The 22,367-nt window shown below is 48.3% G+C and overlaps 2 protein-coding genes across 5 annotated transcripts in view; both read right to left on the minus strand.

The window, feature by feature from the left end:
- The window catches only part of COLQ (collagen like tail subunit of asymmetric acetylcholinesterase), a 76,800-nt gene that overhangs the window by 48,023 nt on the left and 6,410 nt on the right, over nucleotides 1-22,367 (minus strand). The window contains exons 1-2 of one of the 3 annotated variants that reach the window (XM_043595447.1): nucleotides 6,888-7,209; nucleotides 971-1,083 (exon numbers count right to left, since the gene is read on the minus strand). In XM_043595447.1, the coding sequence (XP_043451382.1) occupies nucleotides 971-1,083; nucleotides 6,888-6,963 (189 nt within the window). In that variant the 5' untranslated portion in view covers nucleotides 6,964-7,209. Of the gene's footprint in view, nucleotides 1-970; nucleotides 1,084-6,887; nucleotides 7,210-22,367 lie in introns of those variants that run through there. The other 2 variants (XM_043595448.1, XM_043595446.1) reach the window with 2 other exon arrangements.
- Nucleotides 982-22,367, minus strand: part of HACL1 (2-hydroxyacyl-CoA lyase 1) — a 90,854-nt gene continuing 69,468 nt past the window's right edge. Inside the window, exon 21 of one of the 2 annotated variants that reach the window (XR_006299513.1) lies at nucleotides 982-1,083. The gene's annotated coding sequence lies outside the window, so the exon portion shown is untranslated. The remainder of the gene's footprint in view (nucleotides 1,084-22,367) is intronic. The other variant, XR_006299514.1, reaches the window with a different exon arrangement.

Consider the following 22,367-nt stretch of genomic DNA (forward strand, 5'->3'; position numbering starts at 1 on the left):
GATGACCTTCTGGGCCCCAAGTTCCTGTTCTCTCCTGAGACATTCCTGGCTTGAATAGATTATAGAGATAGAAGAGCTCCTTTGGATGGAGTTAGGAAGCTCATTTCAGGAGCCTTTGCCTAATGTCTAGGCCAGCACCGTCCAACAGAAATGAAATGCAAGCCACCTAGGTAGCTTAAAATTTTCTGGTAGCCACGTAAAAAAGGTAAACAGAAGGAAGTAAAATTAATTTTAATAATAGATTTAACCAATATGTCCCAGATATCATTTCAACATCTATTCAATATTAAAACATTACTGAGACATTTTACCTTCTTTCTTCATCCCAAGTCTTCAAAATTCAGTGCGTATTTCACATGTACAGCACATCTCAACTCTAACGAGCCACATGAGAGGTGTTGAAGACACATATGGCCAGTGGCTACTGCATTGGGCAGTACAGGTCTAAGAATTCTCAGAAAAATTCGAGAATCCCAAGTCGCAAGACTCTTCTGGCCTGTTGTCTTCCCAAATCCTGTTCCCTCTCACACCTCAGTATGACTATAGGGGGACCATTTCCTGCGCCCCCTCACAGAAACAGGCTATGTTAAACATGGGCTGTGGAAGGGAACTTCATAAACACTTGGGAAGAAAGGGGAAATTCTGTTCTGAGCAACTGAAGGGAGCCTAGAAAGTTATAAATTCACCTCATTGTTCTCAGGGAGATGGGATGCTTTTCCAAATCCAATTTCCTGCTGACAAGAATCTCCCTCCATAACTTATTTATGACAGCGGGAGAATGGACACACACAAGAAACTGCAAAATGCCCATTCTGGAGTTCAACCTGCTGTGTGAGAGTAAAGGGTTGGATCCCTCGAAAAGAATCTGGAGGCTTCTCACTTGAAGTGCGGGGAAGTTGGGGGCGGGGGCTGTGTGGTGGGCACTGGGGAGCCCGTGTGTCTCTTCTCTCACAAGCCCCGAGGTACTCACCAGGCTTCGGCCTCCTCTGAAGAATGGTGGTGGGAACAGCGGGGGTGGAGGGGGCGTCAGGAGGCAGCATGCTCTGTGGCTGCCACGCTTCTTCTGATCCAGGCCGGGAAGAGCTGTGCAGAGAAAATTGCTGCTCATAGCCCCGACAGTGTCGGGGCCTCTGTCATGTCCCCTGAACCCTAGGGAGACCCATGCCGCAAACTCCAGATTTCTGAATGTGATTTCCAACCAGTTAGATGTGAGTGCACCGTCTGTTTGCCACTTGATGTAGCCCTCCCCCAGCCTTTGCTGAACGAAGATGGTTAAGCAGCTGGTATGGACACCATGACCATAATAAAGTCCATGTCTCCTTCTTCGTGGACTGACTTGTCGCTTTGTAGATGTGACAAGGAACGAGAAGTCCAGACTCATAATACACCTCCAATAGAGGAGGAGAAGGAAGTGTTTGTTAATTACTTTGATGGTGCCCTCAGAGGGAGGCTCAGGGAGGGGGCATCCAGGGCCCAAGGTGGCATGGACTATACAAGACCCGGAGCCCTGATTTAAAACACATACTTGATCCTAGACTCTACACACACATTTGGGGTCACCCATGCTCACAAAAGGGTTACAGTCTAATGACTCAATACACGGGTGTGAGGAGATGAAGGCGGGGGCCCTGGACCCTGGTAGCTTTATTGAACACGGGGTCTTGCCCAGGTTCGATGTTAGGGTATGTTCAATGTTGAAGTATACCTTACAGAAAGGGCATAGATCATAAGCACACAGCCCAACAGATTTCTGCAAAGTGAACACACCCTAGAGGCTGGCCCCTGGATCAAAACACACAACTCCCCATCATCCACAAGCCCCATAAACTCCTGTCCAATCTCTGCACACCTCCCTCGCCACCATTCTGACTTCTAACCCCAGGGACTCATTGTGTCTATTCTGGAACTTTATATAAATACAATCAGACAACATGAATTCTTGTGTATGGCTTCTTTTGCTCAACACAGTGTTTGTGAGGGTCATTCGGGTTGTTGTTTGTAGCTGTTAGCGCTGAAGAGAGTTCCATTGTGTGACCAAACCACAATCTACTTATCCATTCTGCAGCGGCTGAACCTTGGGTTGATAGCCACTCCACACCCCACCAGGAATGGCTAAAATGAAAAGGACAGGAAATAACAACTGTGGGCAAGAACGTGGAACAAGCAGAACTCTCATACGTTGGCTGGAGGCGGGGGGTGTAAGTTGGTTCAACCTCCCTGGAAAACTGCTTGGTATCGTCTACTAAAGCTGAATCCAGGCAACCCCGACAGCCCAGCAGTTTCACTCAGGGGTGTTTAGCAACAGACAAGTGGGCATATGTTCACCAAAACACATGTACTAGAATATTCACGGCACTGATATCCATAATCACCAAAAGCTGTACATTTACAGTTCCCAGTTTGGGTCTCGTGAGGGGACCCTCACCTTCAACCCTTACGTCGAGCCTCTGACTTTGTAGAACTTGGGCAGGTCACCCGCCACATTCCTCTCGGGCCCTGAACCCAGTTTCAGTCTTCTCTCTCAGGGACCTGGGCTTGCCTACTGTCTCCACCCTGTGCTGCAGGACCTGCCTGCGGACATCAGGCAGCTGGTGGGTGCTCCCCAGGAATGGCTGCTTCGTGCACTCCCACATACTCCCTCCCTGACGGAGGAACATTCCACTGGCCCATGCCAATGGTCCTCGGCCCTCTCCGAGCCAATGCCTCTGTTTGTAAAGACCCTTTTATTACCTGGAAATGAAATTCATAAACAATACACCATACATATGCAATTTTAAAAATCAATATAATCTTGCAGCAGCCAGATGTGGAAGTGGCCTGTCAGGGCCATGGAAGTGGTGAGGACAAAAAAGGAAGCAACCAATGCAAACGTCACTGGGGAGAAAGAAACTGGGGGCGAGCGTGCCGCAAGAATGAATGAGGAGGAACAATCGAGGGTGGTTTTGAGGTGGCCGGGACCTGGGACAACAGTGGGTCAGAGTATGAGATGGGAAGATCAGAGGAGGCACTGGTTTGTGGGAAACCTGTCAGATTTGGTATTAGATATTGGTTCATTCCAGTGCATGCTTTTTCAGGCACTGGGCCAGGCCATGTTGAGGGGCAGAAAGATGTCTAACTGGTGCCCCTGACCTGTAGACACTAAGGGCTGAGGGGCTGCCAATGCCCTTCTGCTCATATCCCACCCCTCCCCCCTGACACCTAGCCCATCCTGGAGACTCTTACTCACTAACCGAGAACTGGCAGGTGCTGCCTCCACCAGGAAGCTTTCCTTGACTTCCCAGGCCAATGTTGAGGGTCCTGCCATGTTTTTCTCTGGGTTCTCCTCTATGTTAGCTCTTATCCATGGGGTAAAACAGTTTCCTTGTATTTTCCCGACTATAGTACTTTCTGGGACGATGGAAGTCAGCTTTTAATCCCCATGTTCTAGCACAGTACATGACATACACTAGATATTCCACAAATGTTTGCTAAATTGATAATAATAATTAATAAAACCCAAGACACTACACGCGTAGGCACCACTGAAGTGCTTCACATATAGAAATTGACCTAATCCTCACAGCAATCCTGAACGTCATCGTCACCCCCATTTTATAGATCAGTTAACTGAGGCAAAGACTAGCAGTCTGGTTCTAGGGTTCTTCTCTTGATCTCCACATTCTTCCACGCGCGGTGGGAACGTGGGAAATAAAGGTCGGGAGCTCGGAAGAAGGCAAGGGGCTCCCATGACAACTACCTGAGATACAGTACGAAGCGCCTCCAACCAACCCTTCCCCATTGGCAACACGCCTGTAGTTGAGTGAGACTGCCTCTTTGGACTCATTGCGAGGGAGGATACACACCCAGGGGAACCACGTGGCATCTTGGTAAGAGGGTGCTAGAAAGGATTTACTCTAGGATTTGGGCTTTCACACAGTGATGTTGGGGGAGACTCTGAGGAAGGTGAGTCTGGCTTCGCTCTGGACCAGATGCTGGCAGGGAGCGAGAGCTCGTCTGTGATTATCTTAGTTCTTATCTAGAAGAAGAACAGAGCAGAGGGAGACGGAAGCTGTGGTTAGTAAAGCAAAAGCACTCACGCATATTAACAAGGATCGAGGGATGGCTGGCCATTTTTGTGGTTGGATGGTGGTCTTTTGTCTGTGTCTGATATGATGACGCAGTGGCCTGGTTTTGTCTTGGTCCATCACAGTCACAGACTGGCCTTGTCTGAGGCTGTTCTATGACACTGATTTTGTTCAACAGAACACCATGGCCCAGCTCTGAGTGGCAGATCCATTCTACCTGTCATGGGCCACCTCTCTCTCTCTCTCTCTCTCTCTCTCTCAGTGGTAAAATACTATAGCTACGTTGTTATAAAACATGACATTAATGCCAATCATATTCCTCTTCAAATTCCTCCAGGTTTCTTTGCTGGACTGTTGGGTAAGCTGAGAGTGGCAGGGTCCATTGTTCCACCCTGCCTGGGGCACGTGGTGAAGGTGGCGGACACGCACCAGCACTCCAGGACCATTTCAATGCCACCCCAGTGGCAGTTTCTCCTTTGCTGCTCTTTGTGTGCTTTGGCACACAGCTAAGGGCTGAGGTTGTGGTTTTCCACAAAGTCTCTCCCAGCCAAGAGCACCTGGGAGGCTGGCAGGTTCACGTGGCTCATTTGCACTCCTCACCATTTATTTTTCCAGACCATATATGGTCTCCAGTGCCTCGCTTCACCCCACATTCTTTGTGGTCTCCCACTAATGAAAGAGTCTATCATTTGAAGCAATTCTCTTATTTCTTCCTGGAAACTGGAGAACTCTTCAGCGAGCATAAGTTGCTTTTCCTGCCGAGGCATCTGCCTTGTTCACCTCTCCCCATCCCTCCTCGCCCTTTCCCCCTTGACCTTGACTTTACTTTCAGCAGGTGAAGAGCATCTATTTCTGCCCACCCCCCCAACTCCCTGGAGATGTTTGTTTTTAGCACAGTCTAGTTTATTTACGGCTCATTCCAGCTCAGAATATTTCCATCAGGTGGATGTGTTTGGGAACAGCTTCCCACCCCTCCCTCCCCTCCCAGCCAACTAAGCCAGGACTTCACATGTCTATTTTGGTGTCATCCGAGCGGCCTGTGGGTCTCTTTCAGGACTGTGATGCCTCCGTGGAATCATGTCTCAGCCCAGGGTCCAGCTTGGAAAGGCCCCAGCAGGCTCTGTGGTAATGGAAACAATCATGCACGTATGAACACGGGGCCTGCAGAAACCTGGGTGCGCCACGTGGCTCCGACCCAGGCAGCTGCCTGGGAAATGCCAATTACCATGGAATTTCAGGACCACTTGCCCTGACTTAAAGCCACTGAAGTCCTACTGTACGTGGCCACTGCAGTGCCAAATCACGGGTAGAAATAACACTGGGTCTAATGTAGGCTTTGGGCAACTGTTTGGTTTTTGTTTCTGTTTTGTTTACTGTTATGGATGCTGGCTTTGCCCTTTTCACTCAATACCCACTTGACTCTTGGGCACTTCCTTGGAAAGTGTGATTCACTTGAACTTACTCCTGGAAACGTAGGGAGTTGGATCACAAGAGTAGGAGTCTGGGTGCAAGTGACTAAGTGGCCCAGCACAACTCATTTCTGAGACTTGGTTTCCTTACCTAAGCCCAACCCATCTGCAAATTCTGTTTTCATACATATGACACCAGGGTCACCACTGTGTCCGTCTGCATCTCCCACTCACGAGGCCAGCCCATCAGTAGGGTATGAGAGACAGCCTTTCTGTTTCTGCCTCCTGTGTTTGTATGAAGCAGTCCCCCCCGCTCCACATTCCCTACCCAATCAAGAAATTGTGTCATTAGAAGTCACCAAAGGAGGGACACCTAGGTGGATCAGTTGGTCAGGCATCTGATTCTTGGATTTGACTCAGTTTGTGGGATTGAGCCCCACATCAGGCTCTGTACTGACAGCACAGAGCCTTATTGGAATTCTCTTTCTCTCCCTGCCCCTTCCCAACTCAAAATAAATAAACTTAAAAAAAAGAAGCCACCAAAGGAAAGAAGTCACATAAACATCCTGCCTTTGTAGGGTGAGAAAATTTCAGATACAGCCATATACTAACTATTCTGCCACCGTTTGTGAAGTTGGGAGACTGCTCAACTTCTTACTCCCGCCTCCTTCCACTTTCGGGCCTTTCCCTGCCTGTTAGAACTTGTACTAGAAGGAGGAGAGAAGAGGTGAAGGGCACACATTCCACTCAGCGTTCTGAATGTGACTCAGATGTCTCCACTACAGTGAAGTTCTAGTGATAGCTGGCTTCAATCTGCTCCAAGTTTTTCCTGATTCACATATTCCAGAGAAGGCTGCACCCTACAACTTTCCTCCAACCCCCACACACCCTGGAAACCAAATTCTGATCTTAAAAGTTGAGTGTATACGAACTTCTCTGAAAGACCATGGTAGGAATTTGCCATCTTACAATTTGCCCCTGAATGGGCAAGGGGAGCAGGTGAGGACACAACCCACAAAGAAAATGACTTGGCAGTGACCACATGACCTAAGCCGGTCAGCCTGGAGAGTAATGGAGAACATCTTGGCCACCCAATACCAGGGCTGGCCCCGACCACAGTACATGACATTACTTCAAAGCCACAGGAGCAGCAGCTGCCAGCCTGCCACCTCAAAGTCAAGGTCACAAGAAGGGCACACATAAGTGCACACACCCGAGTGTGTATACCAAGGTCCCCACCAACTCCACCGCCAAACCCCTTTATGTTGCATCCAACACTGGTCGAGAAGTTTCAGATTAAAGACTGCTAAAAGCACCCAGAACAAGTCTGCCTTCCAAGCCTTTTTTCTAAAACAATGCACACATCATATATGCAGGCACACACACACACACGCACACACGCATGCAAACTCACCCGAGCAGCAAGCTGAGTAACAGAGCAGTCCTGAAATGGTGAGCAGGTGAGTGAAGCTGAGTGATGGAACCGTCATTGTGGGCAAGGCCCAAGGAGGGACTGGCCAGGGAACACAGGCTGGCGACAGGCTGAGATCTGTCACGCCTCTGAGCACTCCCAGCTGGGCATTTGGGGTGGGAGGCAGCCAATCCCTGCTTTGGTGTTGCTTCTGCCCCAGATGCCAGGGGTCCAGGGGCCAGTCCTGAGCTCTGGGGAGCAGGAACAGGTAGGCAGTGCTCTGGCCTCACCAGAGGCTACCCTGGGGGCGGCCTGGGGGAAGAAGAGGGCCCCTGTCCCAGGGAAGGAGGCGAGGCTGGGAGCCCGGGATCGGATCGCCCCTGCCAGCCAAGAGGAAATGGGAGTGTAATCCGTCTAAAAGGCTGCTTCTCATTCAGCTCAGAAACTGCCCCTGTCAATACTGTTCTGGCGAGCCTCAAAGTCCACACCCACCATGACTGTCCTGGGGGAATAGGCCCTCCTTTACTTCAGGGAAGACCTTTGTCACCAGGGTCTTGGCTCTGACCATGTCTGTGCCAAGGGGCTGCCAACAAAGCTAAACTTAATTTTTAAAATTATAAAAATTTTAAAAAGGTATATATAGATATAGATATATCTAGATACAGATATTCCCAAGGGCCTGGTGGGGCAAACCTTTTTAGATGAAGCCTGCCTGTAAAATAATAAAGTGGCATATACCAGATACATGTGGAATCTATCTGATAACAAGCATGCACACACACACACACACACACACACACACAATTCTAGATCATAAAAGACAAGGTTATTAGTACTTCTCAATAAGCACCATTGTTTTAACCAGCTTAGTAAAAATCATAAGTCATTGCAGGAGTCAGAAAACTTTTTCTGGAAAGGGCCAGACAGTAAATATTTTAGGCTCTGTGGGCTACATGGTGTCTCTCACAACATCACTCTACTGTTACACATGAAAGTAGCCACAGACAATAAAGGAATGAACATGGTTGCATTCTAATAAAACTTTATGTACAAAAACAGGAAGCAGACTGGATTTGGCCCCCCAGGCTATAGCTGACCCCTGAGCTATAGGCTTCAAAAGAAAGGATATTCTTTGGATTCATTCATTCACTTACTGTTTCATTCATTCAGAAACACAAACTGAATGCCAAATGTATGCAAGACCCAATGACTAGACACAGTTCCTCTCCTTGGCATATGTCGTTCAGTTTTATGGAAAGAATACAGGCACTGGAGTCAGGCAAACCCAGGCTGGAGTTACCCAGGCTGCCACTTACTAGCTTGAGGAAGTTATTCACTCTGAGTCTCAATTTTCTTATCTTTAAAATGGGTAAAGCAAAACCCACTTTGTTAGTTTGTTGTGAGGATTAGAGCAAAGGATTTCAGAGTTCCTGGAATAGAATAGGGGCTCTTCTATTGACGTTTTCAGAGATAACTTATACAAAGTACAAAAAGAGAAGTGGCTAACACGGGGCTAGGGGATGTCTAGAGGGATTTACAACAAGAAGTGATGGGTACCGGTTGGCAGAGGGATATAAGTGAGAAATCAGGGAAAGCTTCCTGGAAGAGGTGAGCTGAACTTTGAAAGCAGAGAAGATCTGCTGGTACCAAGATGAAAGGAGTAAGGGAGGAAAGGGTTAGGCTCTGTTCCTTCTCTGGAACATTTCCCTCTGTTCTCAAAACACAGAGTCTAAGACATCAGAAAGAGCACAGAGGGCATGGGGTGCTTGGTCCTAAATCCCAGACAGTTGCAGAAATATCATTGGCATATTGTCCCAAATGCCCCTGCACTGGGTCACATTCCTACAGCTCATTTTTCAAATCCCGTTCAAAAACTCTTAGAGATGGAAGTTTTGCCACTTTTTAGCACCACAAGCATTTCCTTTTTACCATTCAGCATCAAACTGTTCTTGAAAAGGTTTACACAGGTCAACTACTCAGCTGCACTTTGACTGTTGTAAAAATAAAGGAGACTGACCTAGCTGGTCGCTGAGGTCCTGCCCCACCCTGCTGGTGTTCGAATCTCTATTTTGAACGTAATGACTCAGGCCCACGAACATCTCTTTCTGTCTCTGTTCCATGTTGCTCTCCTTCTGCAACTCTCTTCTCTGTCCATTTCATTCTGTCTCTATGTCTCCCTATCTCCGACTTTGTCTCAGTCTCTCCAAGCACTCTGGGCTGAATGCCTAGATGTGTGCCTGACCGACTACTATTAACTGCCCTGCAGCCAAGCATGGCAGCCTGGGATTAGGACTGGGCTGGTCTCCAGCCCTGGTGCAGTCAGTAACTTGTTGTGTGACCTTGGCAATTCACGTCCCCCCCTGGGCCTTGGTTTTCCCAAATATAAAATGGGAGCATTGGACCAGCTGAGCTCTAAGCCCTTTCCAGCTCTGGCTTCTACCAGGGGTTATGATTTCTGAGACTTAAATGGTCCTTCATGAGGGCCCTGGAAATGGATGGAAGATCACTCTTTCCCCTTCTCCCCTGGTGAGCCATCCCCTGCCCTCGAGGCAGCCGGCCTGCTGAGCTCCCTCAGGTTCCTTGGCCCAGGCACCAGCTCACCACAGCAGAGTGGCCTGCAGAATCTAATTCATAATAAAAGTTTCTGGGGCCTTCCTGCAGCTGTCAGCAGGTGTCATATTCACAGTATTTTGTCTTAATTACAGCTCTGGTATTTATCAACCGGGCCAGAAGTCCACTTCTGGAATGCCGCTTCCCTGGGCACTGTTCCAGAAGCTCCTGTCCCCCTTCTGCCACATGCAGTCCTGTTCCCCAAGGATCTGGGCCAGAGTGGAGTCCTTTTTGCATCTTCCCCTCCTGTGGCTCCCACCCCTGCTGCACAGAGAGATCCTGAGGCCTGGATAACGGAGCATCCTCCCCAAGGACCCAGAGTTCTCAGTGTGAGGCAAAAACACCTGCATGTTTAAAGGCACAGCCTAGGGTTCCACCAGCCCCAGGGTACCTCAAGTCTGATGTCCCATCCCCAAACCTGCATGGGCAGAGCAGCAGACTGGAAGATATGGGATCTGCCTTCCCACCGGCAGAGACTCTCTGTTTGACCAAACTTTGTTCAGCTTCTCGACATGGCCTTGAACTTGGGCCTCTGTGTCTGCCCTTGTAGAGCTCAGTTTTAGCAAGAGTCCAGCAAAATCACTTTACAGTGACTCCCCACCCTTGATATCTAACTACCGTTGGTATCTGTCTGACCAAGTTCCTCATTCCCCCTACCCTTGACATCTTAGCACCCCGGCCCGCCTTTGGCAAGAATTCTGTTGAATGGATTTACCAAGAATCTCCCAACCCCTGATGTTTCCTCTTAGTAATTTTCCATCCACTGACCGCCTCCCCGCAACAGCTCCTTGGCCATAAATCCCCACTTGTTCCTACTACATTCAGAATTGAGCCCATTCTTTCCCCTACGGAGACAGGTTTGCACCTAGGGCAATAGTCTTGAACAGAGTCTTCTTTCCCAGGTCAACAAGAGAATAATTTCTTCTTAAACACCACCTCCAAGAGAGGCCTACAACAGATTCTACTTCATTTACTGAACACTGACTATTGTCAAGTCCTTGCTACGCCACATGGATACAGAGGTGAAGAAGCCTGAAGTGTGGCCTCTGGAGGCCAAAGAGTTTTCATCCTACCTGCTAGTGAACTGTTTGGTACAGCTTTCCTGGAATGCTATGTTAAGAAGGACTCTGCAGAAGGAGGGTCACCATGTACTAGTACTGGCCTCCCTGAGATGAGAGGAAGGAGGGGCACCTGTGCTGCAAGCTTGCAGACCCTTGCTTAGCAAAATCCTCCTTGCGAAACAAGGACAACACTGGGCTCGGCACCTCCTGCGCATCGTGGCGTTTAATCCTCACAGTAGGACTATCCTCATTTTACAGAGAAGGCATCACTTGGTCCAGGCCACACAGACGGCACAGAATTGGGGTCAGGGTTCAAAAGGGGTCTTGCACACGGCCTTGTGAGACGGTGCCCTCCTGCTGGCCAACTTACCCAGCCCTGGAGGGACGGCTCTCCACGCTGCCACCTCCCACTCTCCTGCTGTTCTCACCGCTCTCCTGGGAGGGCAGGGCGGCTTTCCCACTGACCTGGCCCTTCCCTCGCCAACAGGCTCATTCCACTCTTCACTCCCAGCCACTGACTTTACGTCCAGGAGAGCTGGGGCTGTGCAGAGAAGGCTAGTACTCCCCCCAGAGGTGTGCTCCTCCTTCCAGAGGCACTTCCCCAGCCCCCTGCAGTGTGAACAGCTAGGGGCATGGGACTATTCTTGCCAATGGTTCTGCCTCGGTGCGGAGCACTCAGACCTGAGGGGATGGTGGAGCCATAGAAGGGGTCCACATCCCTGAATGCCAGCGTGGACAGGAACTGCCCCCAGCCAGGAACCCTGGACTGTTAGGTGAGCATAAATTTTGATCAGATGAAGCCATTCAAATGTCACTGCTTGTTTATTACAGCAGATAGTGTTACCCTACCCTGGTAATGAGGCGCCAACAATAGGAACTAGGCTGTGAGCATTCAGCATCCTTCTCTGATACTAATACACACAAGGTGTATCAATACATCTTGTATTAGTATTATTATCCTCATTGTTAGACAAGGCTCAGAGATTTAGGGATGCATCTATGGTCATATGCAGCCAGTAGGTAGTAGGCCAGGAATGAAGCCAGATGTCTGACACTGGAGACTTCCGGAGATTTGGTTACCAGCACAACGTGGTGACCTCTCTCCCCGACTACCAGCCAGACAGAAGGAGCGGGGAAGCACAGAAAAAAATGGCAGGTGTCATCTCAGCCAGCTGGGGTTGGAGAAGCTTACTGATGGCCAGTTCCACGCTTTTCTAATCAAACCTTACAATCAGTCATCTTTGGGCCTCAGTCTCCTGGTTTGTAAACTCACATGAATAGACAATCCTAGTTGCTCCCTATCATCACCACAGAGAGGGTTCAATTAGTGTGTGAATGGGCTTCAATCAAACATCAACCTTTTCTGTTGAATAGTTTAGTCTTCAAAGTGGGCAATGAGGGGCACCTGGGTGGCTCAGTCGGTTGCGTCTGACTCTTGATTTCGGCTCAGGTCATGATCTCATGGTTTATGAGATCCAGCCCCAAGTCAGGCTCTGTGCTAACGGCCAGGAGCCTGCTTGGGATTTTCTCTCTCTCTGCCCCTCCCCAACTTGTTCTCTCTCTCTCTCTATCTCTTTCTCTCTCTCTCAAAATAAATAAATAAACTTAACAAAAAAGTGTGGGCAATGAATCTATAACTCATTTTGAAATCCATCCAAAGAAAAAAACAAGATGGACAAAGGGATATGTGATAGAGTAAATATAGCAAAATGATAATGATTGCATAATCTCTTTGGCGGGTGTATCTGTTTGCCAAGGCTGCCATAACAAAGTACCAGGGTGGCTTAAACAACAGAAATTTATTTTTCACAGTTCTGGAAGCTAGAAGTCCAAGATTAAGGTGTTGGAAGGTTTGGTTCCTTTGGAAGCCTCTCTCCTTGGCTTGCAGATGGCCACCTTCTTCTAGCTGTGTCCTCACATGGCCTTTCCCCTGTTTGAGCATCCCTTGGTGTCTCTGTGTGTCCAAGTTTCTTCTTCTTATAAGGACACCATTCAGACTGGATTATGACCTTATGACCTCACTTAACCTCAATTACCTCTTTTAAAGGCCCTGTCACCAAGTACGGTCACATTCTGACGTGCTGGGGTTAAGGCTTCAACATATGAATTTGGGTGTGGGGTACACAACTCAGTCCATAACTGTAGGCATACTGGGGTCTCCTGGACAGTTTTTCCCACTCATTTGAATTTTTGAACTTTTTCATAATGAGAAAGAATAAAATATAAAAAATTTAAATAGGAAACAGAGAACAAGTAGATACCTCCACAAGGATTAGGATTGGGAGTGTGTCAAAGTTAGGGCACCAGCGTTGCCTGGAGAAGCCTGCAGGCATTCATTATGAGAACTTGAGCAGGGAACTGAATCCCCCTGAAGGACATGTTCTCTTCTGCCCCCTCCCCTGCCAATAGGGATGTGTCGAGGAGGAAGGTCTGTCTTAGGCAGATGAAAGAAAATCCTCTCATATTTGCTATTTTATATTAAGTCATATTTCAAAGGTGACTCCTTTGTGCATAGATTCAAGGAGACAACCCATCCTCCTTTCTTCCCACAAGGGAATTTTTTGACCTTATCTAAAGGAAGGCATCTGTTTTTTTTTTTAGTTCAAGTTCTAATTTGACAAAATGGCATGTGGTAAACAGAAAGGAAGAAGGAGACAATGTTATTAGGAGCCAAGGGAACATCAAGACACCTCCCCAAGACTGGCTGCGCCTTGGCTCTGAATTTAATTACAGTGTCCAGCATAAAGCAGCGAGCACTATTAAATCTTCTGCTACGGCTTGACAGGGAAGGCCAAGTTTGTAGAGTTATTCAGGAGATCTGGCAATAGGTCAGAGACAAAACCCCCCCGGCTACACTGGCCCGAAGGGTTGGTTATTTCCAACACCCACTGACAATTGGGGCCGAGTGGAAAGACCCTGTGTTTCTAGCCACTGTGTCCACACCTTCATTTTTCCATGGTGACATTGTAGCTCTATTGACACTTGTGATTCAAAGCCACATAACTCACTTAACCCTTCCCCTGGAGCACCCCCCCCCCATTCTTGCCCCCAATGCCTCCAGTATTTGTTGTCCGAGAGTCCTTGGCAGGTGGGAGGAGGGAAGCATGGTAACTGGGAGTCCCCTGGCTCCCACCCAGCACAAGCATTTCTACCTACTGGTCTCACTGAATCACTCAGATCCCTGGATTCCAGAAAGTGGGGGACCGTAGGCTGACCCCTTTGGACTCAACTGAGCAATAGAGCTTCTCAATTAAACAAGTTGGAAAGATGAGCCCTAGACATTCTGCAGCACTATAACTGTGTGACTCTACCATTCTGAGATCTCAACTCCCATTGCTTTAAACAGACTTTTAAAGACAGAAAAATCCCATCCCATGTGCTCCAGATGAGAGGCTCTGTTTTGTGTGCATAGCTGGAATTTTAATGGTTTAGAATCGGTAATACATTCATGTGATTCAAAATTCCAAAAGTACAAATGAACATACACGAAAACTTTCCTACTTCTGTAGCAGTTCCAATTATTTATTATCACTCATTTAGTTTTCTGTGTATTCTTTCAGGAATATTTTATGCATATACAAGCAGATAAGTAAACAGAATAGATCCCCCCCTCTTTCTCAAAGGGTTACCTGAATATACAACTATACATAGGCTACTCCATCTTGGTTTCTTCACAGCATTTCTAAGAGCTTATTCTCTAGAACTACAGAAAACGCATCTACATTCCTTTCTATGGCTGCAGAATATTCCTTCACTTGGAAGACATCTTACCTGAAGCAAAAAACAAAATTATTCTTTAAACTACCTTCACGTAGCCTGAAAAAAATCAACTATGAAAATACTCAGTAACAGGCACTGAACACTTACTATGTGCTAAGCACTAGCCTCCAACATCCTTAATGGTTATTAATATTTTCTCCCTATGACAGATAAGTAAACTGAAGCTCACAGCAGTGCCCAGGTAAGGGACAGAGTCATGACTTGAACCTAGATCAGCTGTCTGCTTGTCTTAGTTGCTCGGCTCTCCTACAAATTCCAATTACTTGCGCAGCCTGAGACACCCCGGGTGATCTGCTTCACTCCTCATTAGAGATTTCACTTGTGTTATTTTATTTAAATGTTTATTTATTTGAAAGAGAGCACGTGCATGTGAGCAGGAAAGGGGAAGAATGAGGGGAGACACGGAATCTCAAGCAGGCTCCTCACGGTCAGTGCAGAGCCAGACACAGGGCTCGATCTCAAGACTAGGAGATCATGACCTGAGCCGAAATCAGAGCCAGACACCTAACTGACTGAGCCACTCAGGCGCCCCTCATTTGTGTTATTTTCGTGTCACAAATAGACTATGGGTTCCTAGAGTTAGTCTTACGAATCTTCTTCAATATAATAGTCCAATACATAGTAGGAGGTGCCATAAATATTGGTCATTATGTTGATGGGAAGCATATCAAAAATTATATATCTCAGGGCACCTGAGTGGCTCAGTCGGTTAAGCATCTGACTTTGTCTCAGGTCATGATCTCGCAGCTCGTGGGTTCAAGCCCCATGTCGGGCTCTGTGGGACAGCTCAGAGCCCAGAACCTGCTTCAGCTTCTGTGTCTCCCTGTCTCTCTGCCCCTCCCCTGCTTGCACTCTGTCTCTCTCTCAGTCGCTCTCAAAATAATAGTAAATTTTTAAAAAATTGTATCTCAAGTAATTGTCACAATTAATTTAGAGATGGAGACAGATTTAAACATGCTAATAATAAGAGAATTTGAATCAATCCAAGTGGATTTTATTGCCCCATTTAGAAAAATAAAGTTGAACAAAATGCAAAGTGGTCGCAGACAGGTATTTGGTCAGAAAACTGAGCATCTTGTTCAAATCAGCCACCATTTGCTGGCATTCTATTTGAAAATTTCATACTTAATAATCTTCCTCTTACTGCCTGGGAGAGCCCACACCGGGCAGGCCTGGTGACTTGGCATCCACTGTCCATTTTGAAGGGGGGAAGATTGTCAAAGATTGTCACTCCACAGTCCCCTTCTCCTGACAGGGACAAATTGGATACAGGAAATGGCTTGTCTTACCAGCCACGCTCCACACAGGATTGCACAGTTTCCAGAGGGTAGACACTCTCAGGATTCCAGTGCCCTGCCAGGGTTCCCAGAAAGCTCACCTCCGTCTGCGGAGGGAGGGCGGCCTGTGGTGGACTGTGCCCATCGGCAGGCCTTTCAGCTGAGAACTCAGTGTGCTAAGGCACTGCCCTTAGGTGTGAGCCCGTGCTCCCCACGTCTAGCAAGCCCAGTGTCGCCCCTCAAGGCACAACGGCACCCAAGTACATACTCGGCCAGCTTAGAGCTAGGAACTCCCATGCTTTCTCCTTGGATCCTCACAATGGTCCCTCAAATTACCTTCCATTGCATCCCACTGTCCAGGTGAGGAACACTGGCTCTGACATTCAAGGTCTCCTGGAGTGCAGACCTCCAATTCCAAAGCCCAGGCACCGAGCTGGCCCCTGCTCTGGCTTTAGATGGGAACTCGGAATTCTGAAACGGACCCTTCAGTATTATGAGCAAATCTCTCCAGGCTCAACAGGAGCAGAGGGGATCACAGCAGAAATGAGGCATCCCAGAAGGAGGCAAGCGGCCTGGAGTCCAGCCCTCTTAACACTATTTGGAATAACTGCTGCAGCCAGCAACTGAGCTTAACTATGTTCCAGGTGCAAGGCTCTGTGCCTATTAGCTCATTCAGTCCTCACTGCCATCTAACGAGACAGGTACTCTTATCATCCCCATTTTACAGAGGTGGAAACTGAGGTGTTGAGCTATTAAACCGCAACCATTTGGCCAAGATCACTCAGCTAGTGAGTCATGAAGAGGTCACTCAAGGCCAGGGCTGTCTGAATATGAACCCCATGCCCTTCAGGCGCATACCTGTGGATTCTCAGGTGCCAGGGCTCAGAAGAGAAACACGTGCCAAGACCCCTTATCACGTAGGTGCTAATTACATAAGTCAGCAAGCAACTCGTTAGCCACGAAGTCAGAGAAGTCTACGGCTTTCAAATCTGGTCCATCCCTTCACGTTACAGATGAGGAAACAGTCTCACAGAGAGCAAATAGGTTGGCCAATACTACACATGTGTCCTGGGAGTTAGTAGTAGGTCCAGAGAAATAACCCACGTTTCTTGAATTCTACCTCAGTGCCTTAGCCCTGTGCTACAATACCTCCCTAAGAACATCACTCAACAGGCCAATGTGATTGACTAGATGTGCCTGCGCTTCCTTCCAGCTGGACCCAAACAAGAGAACCTTAGCAGCAATCACTATGGTGGCCAGCTCTAAGCCTGTCAGGAAGGTACACTCTTTCAGGGCCTGCCAGAGGAGAAGGCGCAGGCCAGAGCAGGGGGCCCAGGTAACTGAAGGAAATTAAAAAAAACAAAACAAAACCCCTTTACCTCAGATACTTTGGGGAAGGCATTTCCAGGGCCCGAACTGTCCAGACAGCCATCTCAGGCTTCCACTCCTTGCTTTCCATGGGCAGGCATGGAGAGTGAAGGACAGTGCCACCCAGAATGACACCACTCCCTCGGGCCCTCATGTTCCTTGGACACAGAAGACATTCTTCTTTTCCGGGGTTAACTTTCCCTACCATGACCTTGCCAACACAGCTCTACTAAAGATGGGCCGGGAGGGGAAAAGGGCTGTTGTTCTTGTTTAGAGCACCCCTCCCCACCCCCCATGCTGAACACGAATCTCAATGGTTCAGAGTTTGGTTTCCGAAGGACCATAGAGACTTTGGAAGGCTTCTGGGGGCTACTCTGTGAGGTTCACCCAAGTATAGATGATCTCAGAAGCGAAACCAGTTCATTTGGGGCACAAAGGGGCAGCCCAGTTTCAATTTTCAATGATAATGACCCACCCCTTCCTATAGGAGACAAGTTCAAACACTTGAACGAACCCCCAGTCACAGTAAAGTAAGAAAGCCCCAGGAGGACAGGTAGGTCTCTGCGGTTAGGGTGGCCATCGTCACTCCATCCCCCACCCACCTGGAACCCTGAGAAGCTGCATGCTAGGCCTGAGACCCCTGGAAGGTCCCTCCTGGAGCACGTGTCCCCAGAGAGAACTACAAGCTGCAGCAGGAAAGCTCGTGGGGGCTTTCTCCAGACTTCTCAGAAACACACCAAGAAGGCCAGGTGAGCAGCAGGGCAGCATGAGTGGGGAAAGGAGTGGGGAGGCCTGGGAGGGAAGGAGACTGCCCAACTCACATTCATGTTTCCTTCTTGGTGTTCCTCTCTTTTTTCAGCCCCCAGCTGGTTTACGGTGCAAAGCCCTCAGCAGCCACGAGGCCTCTCCGTCAGCTGTTGCCAGCTCCCAACACACGCCTCACGCTTGTGCTTATGTTGGTTGCTGTGGAGACCTAAGTGTGGGCTTGAATGGAGCTAAATGCTCCTGGGCTGGGAGATGGAATCGGGCCAGGTGTATTTTTAAAGCGATCTGGGAAAGCCGGTCATCACGAGAAGAGCCTTTTTTCCCTGGTCAACGTGTTCCTGCTTTCGGGACTCATTCACAAATGCTAAGTAATAGCTGAGCCCCTATTTTTGCCTTAGCTCACTGGATATTTTAAGTAAAAAGTTATGGTGTGGGTTGTATTTGCGACTTTTGCCTTTTATAACGCAAGTGCATCACAGGGGAAATCGTGCCCTTTGGCACGTGTACAGACACTGTGAGGTTCTGGAAATAACGACAGAAATAATGACACACTATACACCAGGCACTGTAGTTTAAGTACCATATGTTCCTAATTAGCCCACTTAATCTTCACAACCCCTCTGTGAGTTAAACCCTACTTGTGGCCCCATTTTATGGATGGGGAAACTGAGGCATCAAAAGGGCAATTTGCTTGCCCAACATCACAAAGCTAAAGAAAACACAAGATTTGAAACCTGGTAGCAAGGCACCAGAGACCCTACCCCTAATCACTAGAATATTCTGCTTCTACAATGTTTTGAGAGTCAGAAAGTTCTGATTCGGAATTTTGGCCCTAGTACTGTGTGACCTCAGATAAGTGACTACCCCTTCCTGAATGTTAGTTTCCAGCTTGGTAAAATGGGGGTACTACTGGCTCACGAAAATGTTGTGAGATTAGAAGTTATATATGTAGGGATGCCTGGGTGGCTCAGTCGGTGAAGCGTCCGACTTCGGCTCAGGTCATGATCTCACGGCTCGTGGCTTCGAGCCCCGTGTCGGGCTCTATGCTGACAGCTCAGAGCCTGGAGCCTGCTTCGGATTCTGTGTCTCCCTCTCTGCTCCTCCCCTACTCATGCTCTGTCTCTCTCTCAAAAAAATAAACATTAAAGAAATAAAACAAAAAGAAGTTATATATGTAAAGAGGCTAGCAAAGAGAAAGCACTCAATGCAAGGTAGCTGAATTAGTATAGCTCTTTTAAAGTATCAATGGCAGACACAGCTGCTTCCCTGCCCATAGGCCACAGCACCCATCAGGCTCTGCGGGCTTCAAGCTCCTACCACAAACACTTGTAACTATGCCAGAGGGCTCCTCCAGTCAAGAAATATGCTAGGGGCAAGCATGTCCCCAGGGGTTGGTGGGTAACTATCCCAGTCTTCTGTCTCCCTGCCCTCCTGTTCTCCCAGAACTGCACCTCAGCAGCAATCTGCTTATGATCTCCCTCCGTGCTGCCTTCCCTTCCCTGTCTCATGTCCCCACTGCCCTACTGGGATTACCTCCTACGTAAACTACTGACACACAAATCCTTGTGTTGGGATCTGCAGTTAGAAGGAACCCAAACGAAGACCAGTATATATGCTGGTGCCTTTGATTCTGATGCCACTTAACCCTCGTGGGACGCTTTACCCAGTGGAAAGGTAGCTATGGTAGACTGAATAAAGCCTCCAAAGAGGTCCAGACTGGTCCCTAGAACCTGTAAATATTACTTTATGCGGCAAAAGGAACTTTGCAGATGTGATTCAACTAAGAAGTTTAGGATGGGGACCTTAAATGCAATCACACGTGTCCTTTTAAGAGAGAGGCAGAAAACTTGACAGAGAAGAAGGTGGCAATATGACCACTTAGGATGCTATGTTACTACTGGTTTTGAAGATGAAGAAAGGGGCCAGGAAACAAAGATGGCAATGAACATCGCTTAGAACTAGAAAAAGCACGGAAACATTTGCCAGAGAGTCTATGGAGGGAGCACAGCCTTGCCAACACTTTGATTTCTACCAAGTGAAACTAATTTGGCATCCAACTTCCAGAACTACAAGGGAACAAATGTGTGTTAAGGCACTACATTTGGGGTGATTTGTTCCAGTGGCCAAAGGAGACTAATACAGTGGCTCCGAGGCAAACTTGAGCAGTGGCTCTCAAAGTGTGGTCCCTGGACCAGAGCATCAGCAGCACCTGGGATCTTATTAGAAATGCAAACTCTTGGGCCCCACCCCGGATCTACTGAAATTCCAGAGATGGGGCCCAGCTGGCTGTGTTTTTACAAGTCCTCCAGGTGATACGGACGCTGGTTACAGTTCGGTGGTTAACTCAAGTCAGCCATTAGGGCACCCAGTGAGCTTTAAACACTATCAATGCCTGGGCACATGCCCCAGAGAGTGATTTATTTGGTTTGTTCAGTCTGGCCACTGGGCTTCTATAAAACATCCCAAGTGATTCTTATGTCTAGCCCGGGCTGAGAACCAGCACTACAGTTTGAGAATCGCTGATCTGCAACATTCACTTTCAAACTGAACTCTGCAGAGCTTGGGAATTCAGGAAAAATGCCCCGAGACTTCTAAAGGCGGAGGAGGAGGCAGGGACATCTGGGTGGCTCAGTCGGTTGGCGTCCGACTTCGGCTCAGGTCATGATCTCACTGCTTGTGAGTTCGAGCCCAGCGTCGGGCTCTGTGCTGCCAGCTCAGAGCCTGGAGCCTGCTTCAGATTCTATCTCCATCTCTCTGCCCCTCCCCTGCTTGTGTTCTGTCTCTGTCTCTCTCACAAATATGAAAAATAAAACTTAAAGGCGGAGGAGGAGGCAGGGACATCTGGGTGGCTCAGTCGGTTAAGCATCTGACTTCGGCTCAGGTCGTGATTTCGGTGTTCATAAGTTCGAGCCCTGTGTCAGGCTCTGTGTTGACAGCTCAGAGCCTGGAGCCTGCCTTGGGTTCTGTGTCTCCCTCTCTTTCTGCCCCACTCCTGCTCACACTCTGTCTCTCTCAAAAATAAACATTAAAAAACTTTTTGTTTTAAAATACAAAAATAAAGGAGGAGGAGGAGGAGGCAGAGTCCAAGCCAGCATGACTGCTGGACCCAGAGGTCAAAAAGTCACATGCCCGGATGGGGCTAGCTAGGTAAATGCAAGAAGTGGACCAGGCTTAAGACAAGAGGGTGCAGTGGGGGTCTGAGGAGCTGGCACTGAGCAGCCACCAGCCACTGCATTCCAAACAGTCCTTGTCATATCAGAATATGTCCTGTGGGTCCGCACTGCCAGGCTGTCCCATTTGTCAAGAATTTTGTTGTTGTTTTTAAGAGACATCAGAAGCACCTTTTTAAAATGTTAAATCACTCTATGTTAAACGTTAGCAATGAAGGCCATGAAATACTTCTCTATTTTAAAGGACTACAACGTGAAGTCTGAACATGCTACACAGGAAGACTGGATTCCATCCTTGGGCAGCTGGTGTGGGCCTCCATCCCTGCCGCAGGTGTCTTTCATTCACGTCTTGGGACCAGCGGGCCAGCCTGGCCAAGTGCGTTTCAGGGTGATGCCTGAACTCCATATGGGTGGAATGTGCTTGTCTGCTCACTGCTGCATCCAGTTCCACGTACATGGCTGGCACTTATTGTTTGTTGAGTGAATACTTACAGTAATTCTGGGAGACAGAATTTTATACCTATCTTACAGAGGAGGAATTTGAAGCTCACTGTAGTGAAGTGGCCTTCCCCCAACACACACTAATAACCAACTAGCTCAGGATTCAAACTACTGTGCAGGGCAAATGCAAACAGAGCTGTGAAAATGCTTTGCAAAATGAGAGGTTTGGGGATAACTGGTACCAATTATAAGAGCAGTACGAGTCAGTACTCACAATGTGAACCACATTTCAAGATGATGGGACACCAGCTTATTTGGTCCCACAGGAGCCAGAGGGGCTTTCTATTCATTCTGGGGCTGTGCTGCTGTTGTGTGGCTGTGGCAGTGGCGGTTGTGGATCTGGGGGAAGCAGGTGTGAGCGAGGTGGATGGTGATGTGGGGGCATGCCTCTGGATATCGGAAGGGAAAGCTTCCCATCTCATACCCAGCTCTCTCTGTACCTGAGCTGCAGCTGAGTCCACTGCTTTATTCAGAGGCTTGGGGTGAGGTGAAGGGGGAGGTTGGGACCCATGGGGAGCCCTCTAATTTAAGAACCCTCTCTGATTGCATTATCCAGAGGAAATATGAAAAGCTAAATCAGAGGAGATGGTTAGGAAGTGCATTATGGAACATTAAACAATAGCTGATCACCATCAGACACAAATAAATGGCCCATAATCTACTGCCAAGAACATGAATGGTTCCCAAGTGGTGACCTGGCTGGCTTCCAGGTAGGGAGGGCAGAGCTGGACAGCAGGTCTTTTAGGCCACAAAAACCCTGCTCGGGGTCACACCCCAGTAGCCAACAGAAGATTCTGGTGCCCAGACAGTATTCACTTTTTTCCACATGATTGCATTCTACGGGACTGAATTGGGATCTTCTCACCATCTGGTGTGGGAGTCCCGCCTACCTGGGAAATCCTGTATTGGGAGAGGCATAGGATAGGTGGGCTCACGGTACATGAAGAGAAT

The sequence above is a fragment of the Prionailurus bengalensis genome, chromosome C2, assembly GCF_016509475.1.
Source record: "Prionailurus bengalensis isolate Pbe53 chromosome C2, Fcat_Pben_1.1_paternal_pri, whole genome shotgun sequence".
Classification (NCBI taxonomy): Eukaryota; Metazoa; Chordata; class Mammalia; order Carnivora; family Felidae; genus Prionailurus; species Prionailurus bengalensis.